The sequence below is a fragment of the Stigmatopora nigra genome, chromosome 12, assembly GCF_051989575.1.
Source record: "Stigmatopora nigra isolate UIUO_SnigA chromosome 12, RoL_Snig_1.1, whole genome shotgun sequence".
Classification (NCBI taxonomy): Eukaryota; Metazoa; Chordata; class Actinopteri; order Syngnathiformes; family Syngnathidae; genus Stigmatopora; species Stigmatopora nigra.
The window spans coordinates 9,382,577-9,401,277 of record NC_135519.1 but is presented as its reverse complement, the minus strand read 5'-3'; the positions used below and the strand labels follow the sequence as shown (position 1 = coordinate 9,401,277).

The 18,701-nt window shown below is 38.8% G+C and overlaps 2 protein-coding genes across 2 annotated transcripts; one reads left to right on the top strand and one right to left on the bottom strand.

Moving 5' to 3' along the window:
• Positions 1-450: 450 nt before the first annotated feature.
• gpr75 (G protein-coupled receptor 75) lies at positions 451-3,917 on the top strand. The gene is made up of 2 exons (XM_077729732.1): positions 451-800; positions 973-3,917. The coding sequence occupies exon 2, from the start codon at positions 1,039-1,041 to the stop codon at positions 2,674-2,676; it is 1,638 nt and encodes a 545-aa protein (XP_077585858.1). The 5' UTR covers positions 451-800; positions 973-1,038; the 3' UTR covers positions 2,677-3,917.
• A 362-nt stretch (positions 3,918-4,279) lies between these two features.
• erlec1 (endoplasmic reticulum lectin 1) lies at positions 4,280-7,987 on the bottom strand. Its single transcript, XM_077730061.1, has 13 exons — positions 7,654-7,987; positions 7,471-7,575; positions 7,122-7,202; positions 6,938-7,015; positions 6,742-6,852; positions 6,442-6,665; positions 6,220-6,361; positions 5,834-5,995; positions 5,705-5,764; positions 5,265-5,389; positions 5,104-5,181; positions 4,945-5,020; positions 4,280-4,822 (listed from the first exon to the last, which is right to left on the bottom strand). The coding sequence occupies exons 1-13, from the start codon at positions 7,792-7,794 to the stop codon at positions 4,757-4,759; spliced, it is 1,449 nt and encodes a 482-aa protein (XP_077586187.1). The 5' UTR covers positions 7,795-7,987; the 3' UTR covers positions 4,280-4,756.
• Positions 7,988-18,701: the final 10,714 nt, after the last annotated feature.

Sequence of the window (18,701 nt, the reverse complement as noted above, 5' to 3'; positions counted from 1 at the left end):
GTTTGACATGGAGTAGTGTTTTATTTATATTGTTTGAAATTCACGTGCACATATAACCATATCTAATTTCTATATCTATTTGTAATAAATAATAATAATAAATGTGCCAATTACTATTTTTTTCTATGCATCAAATGGCAACCCACATTTCTAATTTACTATTAAAAACTCAGCAACTCATTGACAGGGTCCAATCATTTTGACCAGGACAGGTTGGCAGCGATAGACGCGCCTCACATCACAAGATCGCCCTCCCAGTTCAAATAAATTGGACACCTATGCCCGTCAATGACATCATTTGAGTTAACACACACACACACACACACCCAACAGCACAATAAAATAAATGCATTTAAAAAAATAAATAAATAAACTGACAGCATCCTTTTGCAAAAGACTAAAACGTGTGTTTTATTTACTGTCCCTAAACATAACACCCGACTATTTGAAAGCAGTGCTTGTGTTTCACTGCTCGCCTGCGTCGTTGTGACTTCATGAACGTTATTTTTATTTATTTCTTTTTTAACCAGCACACGTCCGGTGGCTCCGGGGTAAAAAAAAAATGGATACATCGCCAAGAGGAGGAGAAACCCCCCATCAACAAATACAGAACGATCTGACTATGAGAATCGGATCTTTGTACCATCGTTGCAACGAAGACGACGAGAAGATGCCTATAATTTATTCCCAAATGGCGTGTAAATTGAGTGTTTTCCCCATTTTCTTCGAAGGTACGTTGCATTCAGGTGCCGCGAAGGTGCGAGATTGAAAAATGATGATCATCGAAGGCTTGTCTAACGGTAAGATTTTCACATGTTTGGGAATTCAAGATGAGAATGATGCGCTAACCAATATGACGCTCATTGTGTGTATTTATTTGGATGCGCGTCGATGATTTATGATCCCAATCAGCATGCATTGTGATCTTTAAGGATGGATTTTTTTAAAATAAGGTTTTTGTTTTGTTTTTAGGAGCCGGTGTCCTCTTATTCAGAGGAATAATGTTTGACTCTTTAACGGTGGGCGGCTAATGATAATATGATGAACAGCACAGAGCCACCATCAGAGCTTGCGGATGTGCCCAAGCAAGTGAACTTCAATGGCACCCAGGTGTCCCACAACCCCCCTGTTTGGGCAGTTGTCCACACAGCCACCTTGACCTTCTGCTCCCTCCTTCTCGTCTTCATCTTCTGCCTGGGCTCCTACGGGAACCTGGTGGTTTTCCTGTCCTTTTTCGACCCGGCTTTCCGGAAGTTCCGAACCAACTTTGACTTCATGATCCTCAATTTGTCCTTCTGCGACTTGTTTATCTGCTGTGTGACGGCCCCCATGTTTGCACTGGTGCTTTACCTGGATGCGGGTGGTGTGGATGGCGTGTCCAAGAGCTTCTGCTTCGCCTTCCACCTGACCAGCTCGGGTTTTATCATCATGTCGCTGGAGACTGTGGCGGTGATCGCACTACATCGCCTTCGCATGGTTCTGGGCCAACAGCCTAACCGGACTGCCTCGTTCCCCTGCACGTTGGCCCTCACTGCCCTGCTATGGACGTCCAGCTTCACCATGGCAGCCCTCCTTACCATGCGGGCGTACCCACGCAGAGATGGACCCTGCTTGCCCCACTTTGGTCTTGGAGAGGGGCGAGCCAGGTTAGTGCTGTACGCCTACCTTGCCGACTTTGCTTTTTGTGTAGGCGTGGTGTCAGTGTCCTACCTGATGATTGCACAGACCCTGAGGAAAAACGCTCAAGTGAGGAAGTGTCCCATCATCGCCGTGGCGGCCCGCTGCAACCCTCAACCGACCCCTCTGGCAGTGACGGGTTTTGAGGGGGTGCCATGTAGTGCTCAGGGCCCCTTGTACCGTAATCAGATGTTCAACAAACTGCAGAACGTTCAGACGCACTCTTACACTAACAGGACCAAGCAAGTGGTGGTCCCGGGTGCAGCCCAGGGCGCCACCTGCTGCCAGCTGGCCTCCACAGTCAACTTGGCCACGGCGAAGGACTCAAAAGCTGTGGTCACTTGTGTAGTCATTGTCTTTTCAGTGCTGCTCTGCTGCCTGCCGATGGGGATCTCTTTGGCGCAAGACGTTCTTTCGCCGGAGAGCAGCTTTGCGCATTACCAGTTCGAACTGTGCGCCATCGTCCTCATCTTCCTTAAGTCCGGCATCAATCCTTTCGTGTACTCGCGCAACAGCGCCGGCCTGCGCCGCCGTGTGATCTGCTGCATGCGTTGGGCCGCTCTAGGACTTCTCTGCTGCAAGTACAAGACCCGCTTGCATGCCATGGGCAAGGGCAACTTAGAAGTCAACCGGAATAAATCCTCACACCACGAGACCAACTCGGCATACGTGCTCTCGCCCAAGGCGCAGAGGAGGCTGGTGGACCAGGCCTGTGGGCCCAGTCAGTCCAGAGAATGCGGCGCAAGTCCCAGGGGTGCACGGCGACCACATCCGCCAAGCACTTCCACCCCTATTAACACTCGTATCGAGCCGTACTACAGTATATACAACAGCAGTCCCTCCGCTGGGCCCAGCTCACCCACCAGCCTCCAGCCTGCCAGCTCGCAGACATTTGCCTTTGCCAAGTCCTACGTGGCCATGCACTACCACACACACCAAGACACTCTGCAGGACTTTGAGAGTACTTCAGTGCAACAGATCCCCATCCCCTCTGTCTGAACACTGTTGTGTTCTGCCATGGGAATCCTCATGTTTACATTGGCTGCTGAAAACAAGAGGTCTTGGGTTATTTGGCTTTCTGGGGGGTTAGGACTTTCTGGGGATACTTCATCCCCAAGTGTTAAATAGTATACAAAATGTCAGCTTGACCCTTTGACTGCCTAAGACCTAAAACATATTTTTTGTGGACATTAAAACTTTCTCATGGCAGGCCTAAAGAGCAAAAAATGCAGCAGGTGACAACAAATGTTTTTGAATTAGCACCATGCCCCCCCACAGCATCAGGCAGCCAAAGGGTTAAAGCACTCCCAAAACTTTTTGTGGTCATATGTTCATAGAGAATACATTTTCCACTCATGTTTTCCTTATTAACCAGTTACGGGAATAAATTGGTTCTTCACAATTATTACCAATCCCATCGAGAGGACAGACAAAAATTTAAAAAGAGCATATTTTGGCTTTCCCCGTCTTATTTTTTAGGAACTTTCAAAAACTGCAAAGATATTTGGAGTCTGATTAAGTTGTGTGAGAAATCTTTGTTTCTCATACCAATTTGATGAAATTTAGGAAGATGAAGAATGCTAAAAAGATGAGTAATGAAGTCTGTTTGCCCCCAATTGCTCTGTTATCATATATAAGGACACCTAACTCTCATTTTGAACATTTATAGAAAATATGTGCTCCCATTCTACCATGCATTTAGCAGCTGTTATCTGCTATATTTATATGGTTTGATATACTTAAAAATGGGCAACTGTTTTTTAAGGGTGTCTTTCTAGATGCATCATAATATTCTGCCTAAGGGTAGCATGCTCAAACATAAATTTAGGATGTATACCTTTAAGTTATTTTAGGTGACAGTTCATAATTTAATCTCAATATTATGCTCTGCAAGAAGTGCCTGTTTTCGGTGAAACACCTCAAATCATTTGCTTTCTTAAGTCAGACCAAGTAAACATATGTAAACATATTTATGATCAATTGAATTGTTTCCAGATAATTAACCACTAGTGGGCTGTCTAAAACCATCATCCCTCTAATATGAACCATTTTAAAGATAAAGGTTGAGAATAAATCTATTCATCTCTTGGATACTTGAATTTCTTTAAAAGTGTTGTGTTGGTATTACATTTGAACAAGATTAAAAGTTTTTTTCTGGAGTATAAAGAGTTGCTACATTTGAGTAAAATTGGTTTGTTGATAATGGGTGTGATTTTAATGCTTTGTGTTCTAATTACATTTTACCCAATACCCTTATTAGCTGATCATTAAAAAAAGTATCATAACCTTTTTGACTTGTAATTTTTGGAAATATTTAATCACTTCTTTACTTAATGTGTACTTATTCATATATTTATGTTGCTGGTGCCTTCTTCAAGGAATTAATCCAAATTAGCTGTGAATTTGACAGTAAAACCTTTGTTTTACACTTTTAAAAACAGTACAACTGATTAGTCGAAAAGTCATTCAGTTAATAAAACAAAAATAGATCATGCACAATGTCATAGATGTAATCGTATCAGTTTTTTATCCCGTTAATATGATATTATTCAACTTCCTAGTGTGCATTGTTAGCAAAACTTAATGAACACAATACAGAATGTCTCAAAAAGAAATTTTAATCAAACCTAGTTTCCATTTTAAAACACCCACTGATGTATAAGTTACATTCGCCCTTAACATAAAAACACAGTTCCCCGTTGCCAAGATTTTTAAGACTTCAAGTGCAAAGTATCTCCTAATATGTGATCTCATGCACGCACACATATTCGCACACTGAATCATAATTTTCTATGTTATAAAACCCATTGGCAGAGACAAGAAAAATGGACAGTAGATCCACATTATCATCTCAATTGAAGCTACAACCCAGCTGGGTGAATGAAGCAAGTAGTATGGAGTTTGATCCATTGTTCAATCCAGAACTCCTAGTAATCCCGGCAACTTGTCAGCAACCTCAAGTTCATCATCCTGATCACCCACCACAGTTTGAACCTTATTAAGGTATGCGTTATGGACACCTCTCTCTACACACTACACAATTGTTAGGCTTGTCCTCATCGCGTGATCTTTGGGTCATTTAGCCCGACAGAAGTCCATGTTCATCGGCTGTGTCGAGCAGCTTGCAGATAACTAAAGACTCCACCTAAAAGAAGAAAATTGATTAAATGTGTATGTATACTTTTTCTTCCTAGTTCTATCAATCACAGATACACAGCACAAGAACATCAGGAACATAACATTAACATTATTAATGAGTATACTAACCCCAAGGACGTATTGGCAAGTTTGAGGTTCCGTCATATAAACCGTGACAGCGTGTGGAGAATCAGACTCTTTACATCTAATGGAGAAATTAGATTTCAGCCATGAATTGTGTTCTTATTCAACCATCTACTCAGAATTTTAACACTGTATAATACATACTTTAATTTGACAATGACTTGGCGGAGTTTCCCTGTCATATCACACACATCACCATGACCATAGAAGTGGGACACGTGTCTGCAGAGATTGGTAAAAAAAAATGTCATTATGGATAATAGTGCTTTATGAGAATTTATCTTCAGTGTACAACAAAAGCATACTTGACTTTCTGCACTCCACCGTCCTTTAAATGGTATGATCGAGCCATGTTATTCTTGGACCATTGAATGTGTTCCTCTGCATTCCAGTTGCCAACCACCACAATGTTCTTGGCTTGCTCCTTATCCTGAAATACCAACACAACCTTAATCCTAAATAACAATTGAATGAATCTGCTTATTAGAAGACAGTGAGATTCACATCTACTGTATCTTGAGTGGTTGCATAACATGGGACCAGTTGCTTGTGGGAGAATGGGAACTCTTAACTGCTTCTATATTGATGCCTAATCAAAACCCTGCCTACTATAAAAAATGGGAGGACTTTCAAGTGGAAATTTCTTCATCATCAAAGGTTTTACAATTACCAGATTTGCTCTATTATCTGTAAGAAAAGGCAGCTTTCCTCCATATATGAACTTAAACTTGTAACACCTTCTCACCTCATGATACTGATGGACGTGTTTTCCATAACAGAATTCATATTTCCACCATCCAACACCCTGAAAGACACAATTTGGAATGGAAAAACATCTAAACATGGCGACTGATATTTCCCAGCGAGGACTCACCCCATGTAAACAGTAGGAACCACTAAGGAACTCCTTGATGAGCTGCTCATCTGTTAGGCGCGAAATATGAGTGGTGCCTACAGCAACCTGCGCCTGCCCGCCCACGGCCATAGGTTTGTGAGTAGAGGTAAAGGCCCCATGTACCCTCGTTGAAGAAGCCCCCTGTCATCATAAAAAAAAAAAAAAAAGTTAACTCAGTCACTGTTTGCCCTTTAATTCTACATTAATGCATTTTATCATCATCAACAATTGAAAAATAAATCATTAAAACAATTATTTGTCCAAGTACTGGACTTAACTCACTTAGACTCAAACTTTTTTTTTGTTAAGATATCTCAGGCATCGTTTTTAGGTATTTTTTACATAAGACCGGTGGAAAAACTCACTTCTCTGTGCTCCGCAGTGGTGCTGAAAAGAGGTTTCAGCTGTTCTTCTTGCTCTTTGTCCAACTGGGTAAGCCGCTTAGGTCGGAATGGCGAGCCAGTCAGTGCCTGGCAGAAGATGGCATTCACTGGTGACGACTTGTACCTGCGAAGAAAGGGGGTGGACATGTTTATATCTGATTATCTTGACCAATAAAGTGTCCAACTGATTTCAAGAGTTTCCACCTGTATTTTGGGTGCGCACAGAGCAATGGGGTCAACACCACCACTTCATATTCACAGGTGGTAACCTCAGCGATGGACAGGATTTCATGTTTGGCTTCCGGATGACACACGTACAGCACGGATGCTGAGCGTGGCTCGTTCTGCTTCAGCACACAAGGTGTCCCATTTCCCATATCCACAGAGTAATATGGAGTCAGCTGGCCTTCTATGTTCTTAGACAATACCTAGTGAACAACACAAGGACTACGTGTGATATTCATAGTGGAAAATAAGATGGATTGTTCAATTTGTGAAGCTTACTTCTGTTTCAGGTGGTGATTCAGTTGTTTCCGGCTCTTCAAGTTTAGCTGTATCTGTAGTTTTTCCTTTTTCTATCAATTTCCCCAAGTAGTACTCTTGAACCCTTATTTTCTATGGATACAGACAATATTAGAATTAATATTACACTATCAAAACAGTGACAGCTCTGGGTGATGGTTCTTCTGAGAACACCAACCTGACCTGACTCCTTCTCTTCATGATACTGTCTTACATGTTTTCCATGACACACTTCATAGGTCCAGTAAGATTCAATCTGCCACCCAACGGAGGAAAAAAAAGCCTTTTTGGTTAGTCTTCAGGCCAAACTTTGCATTTATCAGTGTCGGTGTACCAAAAAATGGAAGGATGAATGGTCTTACTCTGTATGAGCAGCTGCTTCTTTTGAACAAAGGGTCCAGAAGTTCTGACGGATTGGGTCCGTTGTACTCCTTTTCATCGTCCTAGGGGAGGGGAAAAACAGTTGAGAATACTATAAATAAGAAAAACAAGCTTTAAATAAATTGTTGTGCTTATTTGCCAGACTGCAGTACTGTACTGATCTACCAAAAAGCACTTGAAAGTACTAATGGTGATCATAAAATGCATTCAAATAACTGAATTCTGGGCTTCCTCACCAGCCTGCAGATCACTATGATCCACTCATAACCAACAGATATTGCAATCTGAGATTCCAGTTTGGGGAAAAGAGTAATCAATAGCATCCCTTACCTCTTCTTCAGAGGTCAGCGACGGTAGTAGACATTTATACTTCTCCTTCTCTAGTGTGGTCATGATGACAAAGTTGTCTTCTTTGTAAAGTGCGCCCGAAGTGGGCTGAAAAGCAGACATAATTGTGATTAAGGCATCCTTTCATGAATTAACACTTGAGTGGGCTGAAAAGGGGTTACCTACCAGTGTGAATTGAGCCCCCGGCCAGGTGATTTTGAAAGGGATTTCATCCGTGAAGGAAGCTTGGCCATCCCCGTGTGACCAGACGGCATCGGAGAGGACCAAAAGTCCCCCAACCATCACCAAAACAAGCCGAGCCATCATCTCCCTATCCGGTCAGTGATTGTCAGCCGGTCGCTCCTCATGTAGACATCTCACGTGGTCCTTCCAAAACGCCAACTTAAGTTGTCATTCAAAACTTGAAAGAATTGATCCGGGTTGACATCCGACTGTGAAAAGAGGCGCTTTCCACTACGAGAATTGGTGAGATCAACACGACAGCAAAATACAGGAAGTACTTTTTCTGCCACGTCCTTTTCCGGGTGCCCTTTTCGTGTTGAAATATCAACAGGGACATCTAGCGGTATGTTTCAGGCACATATTAACTCGTTCAAAACATAGATCTTATGAATGAGCACTGGCCCATCACAAGGCAATGTACTGAGTCCTCTTCTGTGCTGCCTGTACACATACAACTGTACATCAGCCCACCAGTCTAACTCCATCATCAAATTTGCTTATGACACCACTGTGATCGGACTCATCTGAGATGGGGATGAGTTGGCCTACAGAGATGAGGTCAACAAATGTCACGGATAGGCTCTCCTGGTCTACAAACACCATCCTGGACACGGCATGTTCCAATTGCTACCCTCTGCCAGTCGCTACAGTTCCTACAAAGCACAGATAAACAGGCTCAAGGGCAGCTTTTTTTCCAACAGCCATCAGGACTCTGAACCTGCAGTTGCACGACACGACAACACAAATCCATTCTATGAAATAAATTCTGAGTGAGGTAACAGGAAGGATGTTGAGCGTGGATCTGCCTTCTACTGGCTGACTGAAGGTAAGTGATAAGACAGTGAGAGATAAGGGATCCATTTCATTCTTTGTTGGCGTTTGATTTAATTTTTTATTTATTTATTTACAACGTAACAATGTTTGCATTAAATGTGTCATATACTAATAATATTAGACAAAATGGTGCTCTTTAATGGTGAGATACATTCACGTTGCATGGCGGGGTAGGTTGCCACCCTCTCCTAGATGAAAGGTTAAAGGTTAATGCACATTATTCTAATGCAGATTCTTAATGTAATTTAATGATTATTTGTGTTTGCAAGTTTTTTTTGCTATTGTCATTTTAAGGGTAGACTTGTGTTAAGTACTTTAACTATTAATATCACTACCATAGTATCACCACAAATCCAAATGCATACAAGTTATAAGAATACCACATAACACATTCACTAACATTCTCTTTTTATAACTAAAACAGATGGAATGGATTCAGAGTTGTGCAATAATTTATGTAATCAAATGTTTGTTCTTAGTCTCAAACATATTGAAAATGTAGTATGTATTTTTATAAAAATACATACTATAGATTTTTTTCAATCTGTTTCAGAATAAGAACATATATATTTGTTTTATTTTTAACCTTTTGGTGGCGCTCTTGTCATGGCAATGAGCGTCCTGTGACTGAGACGTAGTGCCAGCAGACTGTGATACAAAAAAGAGATTCGAAGGGGGGCCTTGTAGAGAATAGAAGAAGATTCAAGCTCGGCAAACATCCCAAAAAAGATCATTCCACAGACACACCTACGCTGGGTCGTACTCACCTCCATTCACATTGTCAATATTACTTATTGATAGATGTCCGCGAGCAACTTTCATGTGTGAATTGACGGAAATATTCAAGCAGATGAAACCAGCTTGTTTCCATGGTAACTATTGTATTATTAAGATAGGATGTATCAGGGTCACTTCTGACAAATAAGTGTATAACAAGCCTAGTGTGGAAAACAAATATTTCTATAAGCTCATTATCAAACCAAAACTAGGCCCCTTTCGACTCTTGTCACTGTTCTGCTAATGCAATGAAATCATATATACTACTATCTTTTTAAAAATGTGTTGCGATCATGATTATGCATTCTACTTGGAACATAGACCTCTTTTAGTCCTGCTTGGCTGTAGCTCTGGCCAATACAAAGTGCAAGCTCCAGAAATTTAGGTTTGAATTAGTCTAGTAAGGAAAAGCCTGACTTCAGGGCCATTAAACAACTTTGGGGTGGACCATAGTGAGGAATATTTTTCTGCATGAATTGTCACGCATTTGTAAATTGTCCACGCATCACATATCAGATTGGAAGCATGCCATCTGTGAGTCCATAGGACCCCCCAACGGAGCTTGGACTCCAAACTCTAAAATATCAGAAAAAATAGCATTTCATTTTATTTTGTAATCCATGTGGAAACTCTGCTTTGGTATTATGCTTTCGTACCTCCCCCACTCTATGCATAATTGATAAAATTGTCATTTCTCCAAGCATTTTACATAATTCCGCGAAGGGTAGAGAAAAAATGCCACTGACGGTCACCACCATGATGGAAGACATTTTCACGAGCCAACCCACAAACTAAATGCTCACAATGTGTCAGGTGGCAAAGTGATCAATAATGCCACCTCTCTATGGTTTATTAATGGCATTTTGTATTGATTCATGTGCTGCCTTTCTACACGTAAGAGTTTGTATTCTAATGCTTTCCTTGTCAAATTCGACAATATTTAAAAGTGTAATTGATTATTCTTGACACATTTGTCAATGTAGATCAAAACGAGTGGAAAAGCTCTTTATAAATGAAGCTAATTTACAATTTTTATATGACAATGGTTTATGGCTATGTACAAGATATATATTTATTACAAAGTCAAGGGCTCTATAAAATATTCTTCTTTTAAAGAGAACGTTAACATTAGCAAAGCAATCGGACATTATTAACAATCCCGTTATTTAACTGCATTACATGTAATATTTTTGCTTACATAACACTGCAATATGACCAATTTAACAAACTTAGTTACATTTGAAGTAAAGCATTCGAATACATTTCTAGAACCAAACATGATGTTCATTATTAAGTCAATTAATGTTTCTAAAAACAAAACCATGCTTACTATACAATAATATTCTAATCATAAATCCCCATGGAAAATACCTGCAAAATTGCATAGTGAAATTTTAGACCTTTTTCTCAAAATTACTATATATTTGGGATAAAAATATTACTAACATGGCCATTGCAACAACTTTAAATTATAAAAATATTTCGACCTAGCCACAATATTAAGTGCGGCTTCACCAATGAAAGATTTGTGAGCAGCATGTAAACTCAGGCACGCTTCAATGATGTCTTGTGGAGGAAAATGTGACTGCTACTGGCTTACTAGTCTCTATCAAGGAAACAAAGCAAGCTTGTGGATCTTAAGAAAGATGAGTGCAAGCATGCAAGTAGATTTCAACCTCCCTGCAGTGAAGATAATGAGAGAATATTGATGCTTGCCCAAATCTTGATGGGCTCCAGATATTTGCAGGGCTCATTTTGCTGATGTTCTCCACATCAATGAAGAGATTAGGACTGAAGATCAGTGATGAAACCGTTTCCCCGAGATCATAAATGCATCACAACAATACAACAATCAAAAGCATAGACAGTTATTCAAAAAATGAGTATAAATAAAAAGTCATCAAATTAGGGAGTCTCAATTATTTTTGGTTTCTGATTGATCGATATTCTGTTATGGTAACACTACAGAATATTTACGATCAGGGTACTTTTTCTTTATTAATATCCAACCTCTAAATCACATGTGTCAAAGTGGCGGCCCGGGGGCCAAATCTGGCCCACAGCATAATTTTGTGTGGCCCGGGAAAGTAAATCATGAGTGCAAACTTTCTGTTTTAGGGTCAAATTAAAATGAAGAGTATAGATGTATAATACATTTCCTGATTCTCCTCCTTTTAAATCAATAATTGTAATTTTTTAATACATTTTTTTCTGTTTTTAGTTCAAAAATCACTTTGTAAAATCAAAAAATATATATATATAAAAAGCTAAAATAAACATAGCTTTAGATCTATAACAAACTGAATACTCAGGGATTTCGGGCTACGTTGAATTTAAATCTTCCTCAGTACAGATCTAAGGTAAACACCCAGATGTGCAGTTAGGAAGAACTAATTTGATCAGCATAGCTCTCCAATCTGCAGTAGAGCACCTGGCGTCTGGTCTCAAACCACTGCTGCAGCGTGCTAATGATATGGAGATGGCTCAAAGCCACCTCGCAACAGCTCTCAGGATTGGTTTCTCAGATATCATACACACAAAAAAACATAGTTAACCCCTTTAAACACATTCCCTTTGATAGCAGTTCCAATTAGCTTTTTTTTTACGCATTTAGATTTTCTTGCAGGAATTGGTTAAAAACAATGATGGAATACATGATTTGCACTGGCAGGATCTTCCATTAAAGTTGCTTTCAAAGTATGAAAGACAATATTGGTTATTTACCAAAGAGAAAACAATTTATGATATAGATATTCATTTGCACACCTTCCTGGGTAAAATGATTTATTGCTCTAAATGAATGAAAAAAGTAAGGGTAAGACCCAGGCCTAATACACAATCACATTAACTACTATATTGGTATGCGATGCCATACAATATATATTTTTGTACTTTCTTGCACTTTTTTGTGTGTGTATGTGTTATTTAATCACTTTTACTAAAGACAGATAGGCAATTTAAAGGAGCAATCTCCTTAGTAAAAATACTTTGTATCAGTTTGTTAGTAAAATAAACAAATACATAAATAGATAAATAAATAAATAACATCCTCACCATAAGATGCCTTTAGGCCAAAAAAGTGTGAATTCAGCAGAGTGACGAAAAAGACAAGTTGGCAGTGTATTGGCAGTTCGGTATCACGCTGCCTCTTTTCCAAATGGCAGAAGGAGTCTGACCTTTTGGTGATACGGACGCTGTCAGCAGATGACCTTTGTGCAAACTGATCAGTGCGTTGCAGTTAGCGCCTTTAGACAAGGTGCAAGGCAGCTCACTTGTCAATTGGAATATTGTGAGCAAAATAAGAACGCTGGCAACTTGACTTTCAAGTGTCCTGACTCATAACAATCTCAAGGGACTTTAAAAGACACCGCATTATTAAGGAAATCTTGTTTCAAAGCACAAAACATTGACAAAAATCCTGAAGTGCATATTTTATGTTTAACGTGTAAATGTCAAGAGATTCTTACAATTTTGTAGTGAATCTATTAGGACTCATATACTTAGTGATGGATAGGTTCACTTGTTTTGAGGAGTGACCTGCATGTGACACCGTTTGACTTCGCTGCTGCGCCAAGGTGAGTCCAGATGCCACCAGGACATTATCACAGAATAGCCATATGCCACTTAGTACTATAGAAACTGGTCACCTTCCTTTTTTTTGCAGTCTTTCGGATGCTGTTTGGAGCCAAAGGGAGTAAAGGCTTAAAAATCCAAAATGTTCTTTCTGTTTCTATTTAAACCTTCTCAAATTAATGATGCATCTGCAGTTTTGACCTGAGCTTCTCTCACAGCAGACTGTTTGGCCTCTCGCCCACAGCACTGCTGGGATGCTGACGTATGCTGCCAAACTACTGTCCTAATTGTATTGTACACCCCCCCCCCCCCTGCACTTTACTTACCGAACAGTGTTTTCACTTGTAAAAGGGCAAATGTGATCCATCCAGGCCTAATTTTCAAGTGGAAAAAAAATAGCAATTAGGAGAGTTTATTGATAACCACAAAGTTAATTTTCAATATAATTATCTCTGAGAATTTGCTCTCAGGTCAAAAAATAGGCAATTATGTGACTTGTTGGATAGAACTCAATACAAAGGGTTTAATACAAATATTTACCATAATATAGTAACAATGGTGCTGTGTTGGCATATAGTTATTGATAGAGACTTATGTATATCTTCTTAATGTACAACATTGAGAGTTTGTGGGAAGTGGAAAAAAAGCAAGAATAGGTTTTTGGAAAAAGCGGAGGATGCCACATTTGCATGTGCTATCACAGGTCAGTTTTTAGGCCAATAAGCAGGCTCCTTTACACTTCCTTAGTTTAGTTGATGCTGTGTATAAATTACATTCACTTTTAATGAGAGTTGCAGTCATACAAGCAATATTGTGTCTTTGGATGTAAAAATTTAAAGAACAGAAGCAAGACTCAATCCTGTGTTAGCAGAGTTTAAGAGAATGTGATGTCCAGGACATGATGATCTGTGGTTTTGGCATTGAGCCTGTGTTTTGTGGCTTATTTAGGTCCATCCATGTTTAGATTGTTTTACTTTACTCACTCATTCTCACTCTAACACCCTAAAAAAAAATAGAAATCGATTTATTTATTCGTCTTCCATACCGCTTGTTGTCACATGGGTCGTACAGTTGCTATCTCAGGTAATTATGGGCAGGACCCTTAACTGATTGCCCACCAATAACATTGAAATTAATTCATTTTCTTCTATTTTTCCACTTTAGAATACTTGCAACTCACTGCATATGCATTCAGCATGGATGCTTGTTTTGATTTAAAGTTAACCAAATCTCTCATCATTAACCTAACAATGTCTTAAAGAGAAAAGAGCCGCTTGCAATGACAAGAGAAAAGGGCCACTCGCTTCACGCAGTGACTAATTATCATCTGACTGTGGACTCCCTCGTCTTCAAGCTCTATAATTTCATTTTATAGCTTGAAGCTTTACTGCTTTGGTTCAACGGTCTCATCAACTTCATTTATAATTGAGCTAAAGAAGCTTTGGTGAGGCACATGTCGCAACACAGCCAGCCAGCAAGTCGCTGGTGAGCAGAAAATAAAAAGAAATAAAAGAAACTCTCAACAGGGACACTAAAAAGCTTTGCGCTTTTATCTGTCGATGACAAATATAAATCTTTAACCTTTTCTCCCTTGGAATACTTTACCATATGTAAATGTAGTAAACGGTAATATGCAATGAGCAGCAGTTGCCCTCCTTTAAACTATGTGATACTTGTTCCTTGACCCATTTTGAACCCTGGGCCCTTATTCATGTTCATGTATAGCTGCAAGGGCAAACTGCTCCTCCTCTCCTTCTGTTGTTGTTATATATTTATTTCTTTTCTTTTCTTGGATGGGTTCTACTGTTATTGTGTTTTCCAGCAATTCTAGCAAACAGCCACGAGAGGCTGGGCTCTATATCAGGTCCCTTTTCTAGAAAAGAGAATCATGACTGCAGGAGTCACACCCTCGAACCTGCCTGTACCCCTGGCAACCAGAATGGAGCAGCTGGTACTGTCAGCCACCCTGACAGAAGACCTGCTGTGTGGATACTTTTAGCTCATGATTCACCTATCGCGAGGCTAGCACAAAATGTACCCGGTAATGCACCAAAACTCATCTTTTTTCATCGTCTTTTGTTACAAATCACATTCTATTACAGACTTTTACGTGATGCTGATTTAAAAAGCTAATGTTTTTTTCTCTCTCGCTTACTTCGAAGAGTGAACATTCAGTTTAAACTGGTTCTTTTTATGGCAAATTACAGTGCCGAGTACAAAGGAGTTTTTCTGAAAAGCACAAGGGTCGCAAGGGGTGCTGGAGCCAACCCAAGCTGACTTAGGGCACGAGGTGGGGGACACCCTGAATTGGTGGTCAGCCAATCGCAGGGGACGAGGAGTCACACTCATACATAGGGGCAATTTAAAGTGACCAACCAGCCTACCATGTATGTTCTTCAGTTTACATTATTTATACCAACCCTCCTAGGCACAATTGATGGGACATCAACCATCAAAAGAAGCTGATAAGGTCATTCATTTAATAACATTTAAGGAATCCCAATGGTAGGAAATTGTTGACATTTTCTCAGATTCAGTTTCATAAGTCATATTATGCCAAAGTGACTGCGTGGTCAATGTAAAAAAAATGCATTTTTTAGCCTGATTAAAGTCGATGGAAGCCAATAAGAAAATAAAACATTCAGCAGGTGAAAATATTACAGTCTCAAATTCATAAATTAAAAAATAAACAGAACTTTTATTATCTTGTTTATTATTTTATAGTGCACAATATGTGGATATGTCTGCAAAGCACAGCAGCATGTGCTCTTCAATCAAGCTGCTGTCTCCTTGAATTATTGTGAATTCTGTCTGTTTACAGGATGTACTGTGACAGTTTCTTCTATTTGTATGTTCATGCTCAAAAGAGGAGTTCAGCTTGTTAACAGCAAGCAATTGCTTTTCAGTCTTAAAGATGAAGCAAATCTAACAGTGAAGAATAATAGTTGTACCTTAATACAGTTGGACGTTTTTATTAGTAGTTTGTATTCTGATGTATACTCCATTAAGTCAGAGCTTTCTATAGCAAACATCTGGTTGGAAAACTGAGTAGATCACAGCTGCTTCTCCAAGGTTGCCAACAGTATTCCCAACTTCAGCTACTTGACGCCATGTGTCACTGAGCCTTGTTCTTTTCAGCAAATGAGCAAGTCTTTTTTTTGTGCTAGTGAAAGGGACCAAAATTGCATTTAAAGCTACTGTAATTCAATACTAAATGCTAGCCGAGAGTTACGATTTCACTCTGGCTGGCTTAGACAGCACATTGAAGAGAGGAATTTGCCAAAATGCATCTCTTTTTGCAGGATCAGACAGATATATTGCATTTTTGGAAAGCATCACTTTAGTTTACAAATTTAGACAAAGCAATTTTGCAAAGGAAGGATTGCTGTATCTTGTTGTGGAAGATTGAGTTGAAAGGAATTTGGGACTACGACATGTTAGGAAAGCCTGACTTTTGTGTCCTCCAAAAAGATGAAGGCCGTAAATGCATAGGAAAAGCTGGAAACACACATATCATATGATTAATGTGTATAAAAAATGATATTTTTATTGGAATTATGTCAAATGTAAACAGCACTTTATATTTTGAGCAGTAGTCCTATCTATAAAAAAAAGTATTTAATTTTTAATGTCAAAAAATATGCATCTTAACGGCCTAGTGTGTGTATATTGAATGTTGAATCGAAGAATACGCAACGTATTCAAAAGAAAAGTAATTTTTTTGTAATGTAAATTCCCTCTAAAGGCCCACCGAAGAAACATAAAGACTTCCAAGGCTTGATTTATTCTGTCAAATACACACCGAAAAAGAAGTTATCTCCTTTGAAACGGTCGAAAATGGGAAACGGTTACCTTGAAAAACCGAAGCCAAGGCTGGATAAGAGAATTATTAAACACACTCAGGGATGGTTCTTTGAGCTTGCCATCACCCCGAGGAAAATTTCTGAAGTGCTAATTTGATCACAGTTGTGCAGAACCCAAGTGAATGTCAGCAAGATGAAAGCAACTGTCGAGGAAAAGGGGACTGCATGTTTAAGATGGGGCATTCAGTTTATCAATGTGGACATGCTTCTTTCTCTACATAATAGAAATCTATGTGTTTATTTTTTTTACTTTAATCAATATGACTTTATTTTTGGATTAGTTTTGTGACAATCTCACCCATGCATATTAAATACACACGGCACAATTTCTATTGTAATGAATAGAACGATGTTACCCTATGGCAGAAAAAAACTGCAAAAACCACAAGGGTTTGTTTCACTATTTGATATTGATGCAAATAAAATTTCATGTTTTCAAATGAATCTCTTCCAAAACTTTAAAAGCTTTAATCTACAATCATTTTTTAAATTCTAGGTCAAGATACACTGAAGTGCAGGAGATTTCTTTGCATGTCTACAGTTCTGGAATGTAAATGCTATTCTGCACTTTGTCATGCAAAAACGCACATAAAAAAAGATCACTAAAAATGAAAGTGTTCTTTGTAGTCTTGTAATTATTCAATGTAATATAATTGTGAAATAACTATTGGCCAAATACATTTACAATTGAATAAATTAGTCATCACATGAACACGATTAATTATACATGATAGACTTCAAACACTTGTTTTATCATGTCCAGAAACAACTGTCCAAATATATTTTTAATTCTATGAATAATAAAAGACTATTGGTTAAGAAAAGGCAACTGACTCAAATAAAAAGACCAAAGTTAAATGTCAAACGGAAAGATAAAAAGAATTTACCAGATGAATAAAAAATTCAAGAAACATTGGTCAGGCCCACACCCTTTACTGGGGCTCGGTTCTGACATTAAAGGAAGAATAAATAATATATCATATTTGAAGAGCCGTGTAAATTCTAGCACATGCCTGTGTTTGCCCTCAATGATCTATTCTGGTTCACAATCACTCACCACTTTGCTCTAGTTGAATATTTCCTTTCCTTCTTATACTGAACAAAAATATACATTCAATACAATCATACATAAACACACACATTGACACTTTTCAGATATATTTTTTTAAAGCGGTTTACATATAGTTATGAATGAAATATGTCCCCTGACTAACTGTCCCTTGATTAAATTCAACAATATTAAATCTGCGTAAAGAGCTAAAAATATATTTTATTGGTCTGTGGACATAACTTTTTGTCTGTGGTTTGTGGTGTCATTTCAACTAACACATACACTCACACAGGCTCATTTTTTGAGGGGGTGTTTTATGCAAAATCACACTGTGTCCAATGTGCTTCAGACAATGAGGTGACTCCAAATTTTATTTTTAAAGACCACCCTATTCAGGTTGTTGACTCACGTTGACACGTTTGAGTTACCTATTATATATATGTAAGAATTTTTGCTCAAAGTAAAAAAGAATCAAATACTTTGACAAATCATGGATTCAAAATATATATCATAAGCAAAACAACTATTAATTTAATAAATTCACCATCTACCACCTCTTTGTTTTCACTAGAAATCCTTTCAGGTTAGACCTTGTTTGCTTTAAGTGGAATTTCCCTTATTTCCCAACAGTCTTCAATGCAACAACATAACAAGTGGAAGAAAACATGACAAAGCCTATTCATTAATTTCATACTGTTGCTATTGACATAAAGTTGTGCTTCTAAACTTTAACATAAAACTAGTTGCATTAGGGTTGGCAACAGCAGAAATAACATTAAAAAAAAGGCTCAAAAAGTTTGGATGCCATATTCCAGGTGCATGTGATTATTGGTGATTGAAAACCGAACAAGGATAGGCCACCATGGCTTGTAGTATACTCACATTTGATTGGC

Excerpts from the sequence above, each read along its gene's own strand:
- gpr75 (XM_077729732.1), top strand. The coding sequence starts at position 1,039 with ATGATGAACAGCACAGAGCCACCATCAGAGCTTGCGGATGTGCCCAAG.
- erlec1 (XM_077730061.1), bottom strand. The coding sequence starts at position 7,794 with ATGATGGCTCGGCTTGTTTTGGTGATGGTTGGGGGACTTTTGGTCCTC. Across the intron at positions 6,853-6,937 it reads AAGAGAAGGAGTCAGGTCAG|AAAATAAGGGTTCAAGAGTA; the intron begins GTTGGTGTTCTC and ends CTGTATCCATAG. Across the intron at positions 6,666-6,741 it reads AATCACCACCTGAAACAGAA|GTATTGTCTAAGAACATAGA; the intron begins GTAAGCTTCACA and ends GTTGTTCACTAG.